Consider the following 10,523-nt stretch of genomic DNA (forward strand, 5'->3'; position numbering starts at 1 on the left):
TGTGAGCTTGGCACCTGGTCATTCTCCAGAAGAACAGGTAATCACACAATCTCAACTGTTATGTTCTGAGTATTTTTTCTTAAAACCTAGATGCTTTCACATGATCTGCATCACAAATAGTTGTTACTTGTCAGTTATTAAAGTCATATTGGATCTGGCACCGAGTTTGGCCTAACACAAGCTTGGTGGTATTTCTTAAGGGCCTCCTGATGAGATAATTGATATTGACCTTGTTTTGCATAAACAGAAATCAATAGGGATTGATCAGGAACTTAATGATGGGAAATTTTCAGTTCTTCCTTCTGGTATGTACTAACTTTTCACTATTTTTCTCTTCCCTATTCCCATATAGTTATCCTTCTAGCTTATAGCATTGTTTTTGTAAGTTGGTAGTTTCTATTGAAGATGGCTTTTCATCATCCAATGTTTATTAGACTTGATAATTAATCTTTTCTTAGTTGGTGGTAGCTGCTGCTGATATTTTTTAAAACTCTTTTGCGTAGATGATCATGGACAACGATCAAACTCCAGTTCTTCTGGTGTCATGCTGGGGAATGCCATTTCCTTGGGGCCAAATAGTTCTCAGAATCGTGGAAATTTGAACTGTCCAACCCCCATTATCTTGGGTCTCCTGTAAGCTCCAGAAACACAATTGAAAAGATAATCTCTGTTGTTCTCTTGGCCACATAAATATTCTGCCTTCTAAATTACCTTCTTTTTATATATATAATGATGCAGTGATCATGAAGCATATCCTGGTTTCAATCCTCATCCTTATATCCTCAAAGAATTGTCAGAACTGGGCAAGGGACAGACCCTGAAAAGCAGCAGGGATTCTGATGTGGCTAGGGTGTCAACCAAAACTGATGGTAGAGACTTTATTATTTATGCCACAGATTTTAGGACATTTGGTAACATTAAAACATTTGGCAGGCTCTGAAGAAGGAAACAAACATCTGCAGGGCGCTGGCGATCACACTATCTGTAGTAATCTCCAAAATCAGAGTGCACACTGTGGAGACACAATTCGTCAGTTATCTAAAGCTAGGAAATTGGGCATACTGGATATGTCTCCTGAAGATGAAGTGGAAGGGGAACTTCTATATTATCAGCTTCAGTTACTTGGCACTGCATTTTCAAGAAAGGAACTTTCTGGTGAGTTTGATTGTCCGTTTTTATTTGCATGGTCACAATTTTTTTGCACTATATAATTTCTGTTATAGTATCTTAAAATTGGTCTCTTTTCTCAGACAATTTAGTCTATGAAGTTGCCAAAAAATTGCCTCTGGAGATTGATGAACAACATGGACGAAGATGGGATGATGTTCTGGTGAACAAATATTTCCATGATGTCAGGGAAACAAGAAAGCAAGGTAGGAAAGAGAAAAGACACAAACAAGCCCAGGCTGTTCTAGCTGCTGCTACCGCTGCAGCGGCGACATCTTCTAGGAATACATCGCTTAGGAAAGATATGTCAGAAGATCAAGCACAGCAAGAGGTTGGTGTTACTACATGTAGATTTTTTCCTCCAAGTATTAATTTTAGTTGTGCTATGTTTTCTTATTCTTGATTCTTACTTGTTATATATCGGACAGATAAGCACTTCTAGACGTAAAGTTGTTGGTAGCTCTCATCTAGTGCCACAAACAAAGGAAACACTATTAAAGATGGCTGTTTCCGGGCCACCGTCTGAGAAGCGGTCTGATCATCGTACACCAGACTTTTCAGTAGAAAATCCACGAACTTGTGACATCTGCAGACGATCCGAAACTATATGGAACCTGATTGTAGTGTGCTCTAGTTGCAAGGTGATATACATTTACTGTGATTTATTTGTAATGTTTAGTTAAGGCATGATTGTCTCTTCTAGGGACAGCTTTTATGCACAGTATGGTATCTTATCAGGCTCCAATTACAGGTTGCGGTTCACATGGATTGCTACAAATGTGCTAAAGAATCCACTGGTCCCTGGTACTGTGAGCTATGTGCGGAGTCATCTTCGGAACCTTCTTTTAATTTTTGGGAAAAACCGGATTGTTCAACAGAATGTACTCTATGTGGTGGCACAACTGGGGCTTTTAGGAAAGCCACAAATGGGCAATGGGTACATGCTTTTTGTGCTGAGGTGAAGTTTCCTTCTACGGCAGCAGTTATTACTTATTAGCAGGGTCTGGTACTATTGAATATTGCAAATAACTTGGTTGTATAATTTCTTGCAGTGGTCCTTGGAAGCAACCTTCAGAAGGGGACAAATAAATCCTGTGCAAGGAATGGTGGGTATTATGTATTATAGTACTAAATCGCTATGACGTTTAAACTGTTTTAAATTGCTAACGATATATTGTCCTTATTAGGAGTCTCTGGCCAAGAACACGGACAGTTGTTGCGTATGCCGACGGATATATGGTGCATGCATAAAGGTATTCACCAATTCTTGCTTTTTTTTTTTATCTGAAGACAAAGTATTGGGACAAAGATTGAACAAAAAGCTTATGTTATCATTTTACAGTGTAGTTATGGCAACTGCCAGACGACATTCCACCCCTCCTGTGCCAGAAGCGCGGGTTTTCATATGACTGGTGGTGGGAAACTTCCGCATAAGGCTTACTGTGAGAAGCACAGCTTGGAGCAGAAGGCGAAGGTCTTACTTCTCTCTTCGCCATCTTTATTATGGCCTACTTGCATCATAAGTTTGCTTATATTTGTCTGACTGTGTTTGCAGGCCGATTCTCAGAAACATGGGGCAGAGGAGCTAAAAAGTCTCAAGCATTATAGGGTAGGAGCTTTTAGCTCTGTTAAGCGTATTCCTTCCTATCTATTATCAAATTATTTTTAATTCTTGGAATTTGCTGAACCTCCTCCAGGTTGAACTTGAGAGGTTACGCCTTCTGTGTGAGCGGATAGTCAAGAGGGAGAAATTAAAGGTATGTCAAACTAAAGCCTAAACCCAAACTCTTCCTTTCGTTGAAACTAAAGACATGGGCGCTTGACCTTTTACTGATCTGGTATATTTGCAGCGAGAGTTGGCTATTTCTTCGCATGAAATACTTGCTGCCAAAAGGGATCAAGCTGCACGTTCATTACATGTACGTAATCCATTTTCTCCCCCAGAAGTTTCGTCGGACTCAGCTACAACATCAGTAAAAGGTCATCCTGATAGTAATATATCTGGCAGTGAAGCAATACAGAGGTCAGATGATATCACCATTGACAGCACAGTCTCTGTTAAGCGCCGTGGCAAAGGTCCCATGTTAATGGACACCGATCAGAAAACCGATGACAGTGCTACTTCCAAGAGTCGGTTTTCCCGTAAGCCAACCGAAAGACAGATATTTTCTGGGAAAACCGTTCCCCGAAAACATTGTATAGTCTCACCTAGTGTTTCAGAGGATGGAGATAAAGGGTCAAAGCCTAAGAAGGTGAGAAGATTCACTTTGTCGTAAGTTACATGGATTGTTGTTAAGTGCGACTCTTTCTGCTCAACTCCGCACATTCATAGGGTCTTATACTTATTTGTCTTGATAACTGATAATAGCAGCATGTAGAAACATTTGCAAAAGAGCTGGTGATGACATCAGATGAAGCTTCTTTCAAGAACCGACGGCTCCCAAAGGGTTACTTTTATATTCCTGTTGATTGCTTTCAGGAAGACAAGCCGGGAAACCAGAAGGCAGCTTCATCTGACAAGCCAGCGAACCAGAAGACATCTTCAGGTGATCAGTCAGGCAAAGACGGGTAAAGCTGAGAACACAATATGCGCTCATTGCTCTTACCCTAGTTAGATAGTGGCCATTGGTGGACATCACCTTCTGCGCCCTACCCAGGATTCACCAACTGGCTTGAAGCAAGAAGAACCGATGGTATTGCTACAAAAAAGCTGAGGCTGCAACTGAGACTCGGCTAAAATACAGTTAAAAAGGCATTGTGAAGCTTTTGGGTACTGATACAAACTGTGCCTATGGCAATGTTTGAGATTTGAGGGTAACATCTCTATAGAAAAGAGGCTTCAGATTGGATTCAGGGAAGTGAGAAAAAGCTCCCTATTACCATATAAAGAAGGATCGGTCACGTGTAATTCTGTTTGTATAAAGGAGCGGAAAAAAAGGGGTGGCATAAGTGTATATATTCATCAATTGTGTCTAAAATCTGACCAAGGGAATAATAGTTGTCTGAAAATTCTTTTAGTTATGCGTTTTCTTAACACGTCAAAAGCTCATTTGGCCTTTTGTTCATGATTACATTAACATGAGTAGAAGAAACAACAAAGCCAATAACTTAAAGCAACAACTGTTTCACAACAACTAAATATTTCTTCAGTATGATGTTTGTATACCTTTGGTCCTATACAAAATTTGCCATCTCCTCTCTCTCTCTCTCTCTCTCTCTCTCTCTCTTGTAGCACTCCGTCAAACTTGTGAGTAGATATTTAGTATTGGCTCAACATAGCAGATCTTCTAGAGAAGTGTATTCCAAACAGCTCCTTCTCCTTCACTGCACACTTCGTGGACTATCTTCATTCTCTCTACAGACTTGCAGATCCCACTGCAGCTCCATTCGAATGAGGCCACACACACATCGCCCGCCTCTGCCTTCCATCTACAATCTGTGAGAATGTAAATCCAATAGAACATAACCATCAATGAGAATGTAAATCCAATGAAACAAGAGAGATAAGGGGAGGATACTTAAATCTATTTGTGTAATGAGCTTTACCTGGAGGAGTCCCACAACAGAAGTTGCGGTCATCAATATGTTCAACCTCAAGGCCAATAAACCAAGACCCCAAAGACACATCTTCATTTGCGTATTTATGCAAAATTGGCCTACAGACAAAGTTTAAACTTTTCAGAATTAACATATGACTGTTACTGAAGCTGAAAGACTCATTATGATAAGGATGTTGAATTACGTACTGGTTGACAGATATGTATTTGGCAAGATCCTTCGAGATGGCATAGATCTGTCCTGTAGCATGTCGAAAGTATTTGTTACCATCCTCTCCAAATTTCCAATACTCAGGCTCATGGTATTTCACTGTCCTGAAACAATTTAATAAACTATTTTAACAATACTCTATGACAGTAACGCCACAAAGATTTGAAGCTGGACTCATGCAAATGGAATTACTTTTGAGCAAGAACAGGCCCTGATTTCATACAACCAATATAGACCCTCGGTTTTGAGCGGTGACGTGCAAGTGTGGAAGCCAGCATACCTGAAAGGCAAAGTTTATAACCTTTTTGATTGCTGTCATTTAAGGAGATAACAGAAAAAAAGAAAGAGAAGAAGCAGGTTTTGTTGTACCGAGATTGACATGAACATCATCATCAACCTTGATATAGAACTCCGCATCCCATTTCGCTACTGCAGTGGAAAAGAATATCTTGGTTTTTGCTGAGAGTTCGTGATATCCTTCAATATGCTCCTGCACAACCAATAAGAATTTTAACGAGAAAGAAGAGTGAAAAGTTGTAATGCTTTCTTAAGAGATCTAGAGTTGTCTCACCAGCCTAAGGAAGTCTTTGTGTTGAGCATCTTCTGAATCAATAGCTCTATCCAATATACTATTTGACGTCGCACTGGCAACACAATTGTATACACTTGAGAGTCAAACTCAAATCTCAATCTAAGATACATGACATTCCTCAAATATAGTAACTTCTTAGAGAAAAAGAGAAGCAGCTTCACCTGTGTCCAATCATGAACTTGATTACAATCCCTTTATCTTGTTCCAATTTTTCAAGCTTCTCCCCTGTGAAAAAACCACAGCTATTAACTCGCGTAAGTATGGAAAAAAGTATATGATTAAGATGATTGGCATTAAGTTTAAAGCAAAACCTTGAGGCATCCACGTTTCTCTGACAGAATCACGCCGTCTTCTACTGCTAAATGCAGTGTTAACTCCCATTACCATGAACACTTTCTTCCTCGGGTTTGCTCCCGTTAAAGAATTGGTTGTTTCTGAGCCATCAACCTTCTCTTGGGAGCTCCTTGTAGAAGACAACTCCATTTGCAGCGTAGAAACTGACTTATCCAACGACCTGTCAACCCTCCAAAGACATGGAGAGAAAAACTATAACATAAAGAGAGAAAGCAAATTGCTTCACAAGTGTAACTCAATGTGCTCACTCACTTTATAGCCTCATGAGTTCTCAAAACTTCATTAATCACATCTTTTTCTTGTGTAGCTTTCTGCATTTTAGATCAGATGACGAAACATAAGACGAATGAAAACCCAAATCTTTTTGAAGCAAAGTCCAAACACAATCAATCATCGCAAGCTACTTCAAAAATTTAGAGCTAAAATCATTCGATTAGACACTTGAAAACTAATGAATTTTTTTTATCATTAAAATCAGAGCTACCAAAGTCAGATTCCCTTAATAATCTAGTGTAACTCTTGGTTTCAACGACCACTGATTTAACAGACTAAATAGAATAAAGAAGGATACTTTATTATGAGCACAATCGTCTGACACAATCTGAAGTTCATGATCACGATGGTGCTGTGAGATTAGCTGACTTCCGGAATCTGACGACGGCTCCCATGACCTGAAAAAAAAAAAATCCACAAATTGAAACAAAAACAAAAAAAAAAAACCCATTAAGAAAAACCCAAACAGAAACCAAAAGAAAAAAAGGCAGAACAAGAAGAAGGATGTTTGAAGTCTGAAGATTACTAGTAGAAAAGGAAACAAAGATAAAAGAAGAAACTTTAAGAACCTGGAGGTGAAGATTGCTCCGAGAGCGAAGAAAGAGATGCAGAGAAACGGAACCCATTTCAGAGATATTACTCTCTTGGAGACTTTGTGCTTCATCGTGGAGACGATGACACAAGGGAGAGAGAGAGAGAGATCACAAAGACGATTTGCAGATTTAAAGGGAGAGAGAGAGAGAGAAGAGACACAATCAAAGAACATTTCATGGGAAGAGACCCAACATATTAAATTAGTAAGTTTCCTCTAACCCAAATAAAAAACTTTTTATTACACTTTTTTTACTTTTATTATTCATTTTAATGTTTTTCACACCGTCGAATATGCCAAGTAATTAATTTAAATAATACAAACAAAACAAATTACTCCTTTGGAACCAGAAAAATAATATAAATTATTTGGCATAATCGAATTTGTTGTGGAAACTATACTTAAATAAATCTTCATATTATATCCAACTAATTATTCTATTACAAAAAAAAAAAAAAAAATCCTAGGTCCTAAAGTACCATTTACGTTTGAAATTAATATTCACTTAAACTATTTTTTTCATTACATTTGACTTAAAAAGAATTGATTGTATGTATTGTACATGAACCATATTACCCCAAAGAGTAGAGATCATGTACATCAATGATGGCATTATTATTATTTTTTCTATTATTTTTCTTTTTTAAGTAACAAAGAGATTTTAAACGAATGTCTTCGGAAACGAATTGTCAAAAAGGCATTTTGAATTGAAAATTAGATACATTCCACAAAAATATATAAATGAACCGTCAAAGATGGTTAGGCAGAAGAATGCATGTCATTTCGTCGACCGCATCACTCACGTCGCACGCCGTGACGTGCGGTTTGTAGGATCTTAGCATCATATGGGCTTAACACATATCAGACCTTATTCTAAACAATTAGGCCCAATTTAACACAATATACCGTTTAGTATAAACGTTTTTTTCTTCTTCTTCTAAATCCATATATAATTATTCTAATAAAACTAGATATTTAGGGAACTATATTTTTTTTTAGAAATGCAAAATAAAATTTCTTTATTATATTAACTATATATGTATATAATATATTTTATATTTTTTTAATCTACTATAGTTTTACATCAATACGTTATGTAGTGTATAATTTTCATTGTCTAGATGTAGTGGTTTATTATATACAAGTTATGATATCCTTATTATTCATTAAATTTAATTTAGTTAACAAATATATTTTTTGTGATTTTTCTTTTTCATTTACAATGTAAATATATTATTTGACTTTGTAATCTCAATATCATTTAACACTTTTGTATTTATAGTTGTGCAAGTCGATTAAAATGGTGGAGTGTTTTTTTGTAAAGTTTGATTTATATCAATTGTTTATTATTATTATAGATCGAAAATCTATATATTAATATATTAGTTACTGAAAAACACTTCGGTGTAAAAGTAAATTTTTTTAACAATTAGTGTCAGTTCGGGCCCCAAATTTTTTTAAAAAATTAAAGTTATTATTAACAGTTTAATCACTTGGCTTTCAAACACATGAAAATAAATTATTATCAACAGTTTTTTAGAGAATGGATTAATTGAATATAAAATATTTAATGCTAATGGGTGTTGGTCCATACTTTTGGAAATTTGAATATGAGAAAATCTTAGTTAGATCCAAATTTGATATTATTTAAAATAAAAAATAATTGTAAAATTAATGTTAATAGCATGATTGTAAATAAGTTCCAACTCCCGGATTTATTTGCTAAATGTCTCAAAAAAAAATGTATATATAGATAACCTAAATTTGGGTTGTTTATGTTTAAAACATGTTTATTGATTTTCGTTTATTTATGTTTAAAATAACCTCCCAAACGATTTGACACAATGTGCAGGACTTGCCTGGTTATGTGACATGCTAGTGAGGCTTAATTTGTACAATGATGAATGATGGCAGCAAAATTTAATGTGTTGACAGCTGAGTAACCACACAAAAAAAGGTCCATTACAAATGAAAAGTGAAGGAAAATAATAACCATCGTGTGGAAATCAGAAGTAAATACGGTGGTCTTCATCATAATAAACCATGCTAGTGAAGGACTTGGTTATGTTTTATCACACTTGTTTTTGATAAAAAAAAAACAAGGAACAGTAAAATCAAAAACTTGGATAGACGAATTCAATCGAATATTGTCTTGGACATAGTAGATAATTGTCTTACAAGAAGAGAAGAGTCCTCATGTCGACAGGTGGCAACTCAAGGGAGCAAGCTGGGCATCGAGGAGTGTGCAACAAGTAACGAGAGATACAAGTTGCGTGAAAGATGTGACTGCATTTTGTTTTATGAACAATCTCGTCTTCTTTCGGATACCCTTTTTCACATAGAGGACACAATTCCGGACTTTGGTAACAATCTACGATCTCAGTTGTAGGTGCAACGATTGGTACGAGTCTGGCTATTGCATCTTCAACGCTCAGAACAGAATCTCTAGTTCTCAATGTGGACAAAACAAGAGTTGTGATGTCATTCTCATTGACTTGATATTGACTAAGCCCTATAATTTGAAAGTGAAAGACGAGGACAGGACACGCGGGAGGTACGACATCAAGATCCTTGAACGAAAAATTGGAGACAATGTAGTCGAAGATCTGATTAGTTATGTTGGACCGATGTTGCGCCATGAAAGACCAATGCAGCGAATCTACGAATGATTTGGACAATCCAGCTTTTGAACCTCTTCCTCGTCCTCTTCCTGTGCATCGCGTCAACTGAAACCGTTCACACAGGTGTACACCTCCAAAGCTTATTATCATAACTCCGACATCAGACTCAGAAGGCACATCAAACTTGTAAAGCCTGAGATTACCTAGACGTGATTTCATAATTACTCTGCTAATAGTTTATATTTTTTTTTCTTTTTTAGAGTTTAAGCATAATTGTGCCTTTTTATACGGCGAAGCGTATATTTCTCTCTATCCATATTCCATAACCAAAAAAGTGTAACTACTTTCCAAATTCCCTAAAAAAATCGGATTCACTAACAAATCTGATAATTACTTCAATCATTATCTTTTTAAATTATTATTACTATTTTCTGCTGATAATATAACAACACATGTCTTGAATTTGAAACTTAATTTGATTGGTTGATTCGTACACGTTACCTATTGATTTTCTAATCATATTTTGAGATTCACATAACAGAACAAAAAGCATGTAAACAAATAATCTTTGTATTGTTAGATGATAATACTCATAAATTGTTGTTTTTTTTTTTCATATATAATTTTCATCATATATGTTCAATATATTAGATAAAAAGGAGGTTCGAGACAGAGAACAAAGTTACTACACTCATAAATTATTGTTTTGGTTATTTAAAAGGAATATGCGAATCATTTGATCTCTTCTTTGACTATGCTTGGTGAGTCTTGGATGTTCAGTCCATCGTATGTTTATGTTACTAGATGTACTAGTACTTACGAGTTTTTGGCACGTGTAAACGTCATTGCTTACTTACATACACTTGCTGACTTGCTCCTACACTTTTCCTATAGGAATACACTTTTTGAAAAAAAAAATCCAAAAAAAGAAAAGAAAAAAAAAAGTCCAAAAATTCGTTCATAAGACCTAATTTCTCTCGTCTTATTTAAACCAAACGCCTCTCTTAAGAAAAATCTCCAATTTTCTAATATATCTAAATGTCTAAAATCTGTCACTTTCTGTTACACATTGTGTAGAAAGTGATGAGAGTTTGTGATGTGAGAATTAATATTTACTTTCATGAAGATTACAAGTATCGATTACATAATTTATATA

The 10,523-nt window shown here is 36.1% G+C and overlaps 3 protein-coding genes across 4 annotated transcripts in view; 1 reads left to right on the forward strand and 2 right to left on the reverse strand.

Annotated features, from left to right (window-relative positions):
• LOC104702564 overlaps nt 1–4,203 on the forward strand; it is a gene marked incomplete in the record, with an annotated part of 8,690 nt that extends 4,487 nt beyond the window's left edge. The window contains 15 exon segments of the mRNA XM_019227883.1: nt 1–37; nt 248–305; nt 504–633; nt 739–869; nt 934–1,155; nt 1,251–1,498; nt 1,596–1,808; nt 1,919–2,125; nt 2,220–2,273; nt 2,355–2,420; nt 2,510–2,641; nt 2,723–2,776; nt 2,865–2,924; nt 3,018–3,419; nt 3,536–4,203. Coding sequence (XP_019083428.1) covers nt 1–37; nt 248–305; nt 504–633; nt 739–869; nt 934–1,155; nt 1,251–1,498; nt 1,596–1,808; nt 1,919–2,125; nt 2,220–2,273; nt 2,355–2,420; nt 2,510–2,641; nt 2,723–2,776; nt 2,865–2,924; nt 3,018–3,419; nt 3,536–3,739 — 2,218 coding nt within the window.
• LOC104702563 (beta-1,3-galactosyltransferase 7) lies at nt 4,256–6,926 on the reverse strand. 2 transcript variants are annotated; one of them, XM_010418435.2, is made up of 11 exons: nt 6,724–6,926; nt 6,453–6,552; nt 6,134–6,192; nt 5,839–6,050; nt 5,689–5,752; nt 5,507–5,579; nt 5,305–5,425; nt 5,128–5,215; nt 4,914–5,039; nt 4,714–4,823; nt 4,256–4,603 (listed from the first exon to the last, which is right to left on the reverse strand). In XM_010418435.2, exons 1-11 carry the CDS (start codon nt 6,918–6,920, stop codon nt 4,455–4,457), a joined length of 1,299 nt encoding a protein of 432 aa, XP_010416737.1. In that variant the 5' UTR covers nt 6,921–6,926; the 3' UTR covers nt 4,256–4,454. The 2 variants fall into 2 exon arrangements, with proteins under 2 accessions (XP_010416737.1, XP_010416738.1); XM_010418436.2 differs by having other exon boundaries at nt 4,455–4,603; nt 5,839–6,041; nt 6,724–6,925.
• Nucleotides 8,754–9,586, reverse strand: LOC104702565. The gene has a single exon (XM_010418438.1). The coding sequence runs from the start codon at nt 9,584–9,586 to the stop codon at nt 8,921–8,923; it is 666 nt and encodes a 221-aa protein (XP_010416740.1). The 3' UTR covers nt 8,754–8,920.

This window comes from Camelina sativa, chromosome 7 (genome assembly GCF_000633955.1).
Source record: "Camelina sativa cultivar DH55 chromosome 7, Cs, whole genome shotgun sequence".
In the NCBI taxonomy this organism is placed as follows: Eukaryota; Viridiplantae; Streptophyta; class Magnoliopsida; order Brassicales; family Brassicaceae; genus Camelina; species Camelina sativa.

Excerpts from the sequence above, each read along its gene's own strand:
- LOC104702563 (XM_010418435.2), bottom strand. The coding sequence starts at position 6,920 with ATGTTCTTTGATTGTGTCTCTTCTCTCTCTCTCTCTCCCTTTAAATCT. Across the intron at positions 5,753-5,838 it reads AGAAACGTGGATGCCTCAAG|GGGAGAAGCTTGAAAAATTG; the intron begins GTTTTGCTTTAA and ends GTTTTTTCACAG. Across the intron at positions 5,040-5,127 it reads GGGCCTGTTCTTGCTCAAAA|GACAGTGAAATACCATGAGC; the intron begins GTAATTCCATTT and ends AAATTGTTTCAG.
- LOC104702565 (XM_010418438.1), bottom strand. The coding sequence starts at position 9,586 with ATGAAATCACGTCTAGGTAATCTCAGGCTTTACAAGTTTGATGTGCCT.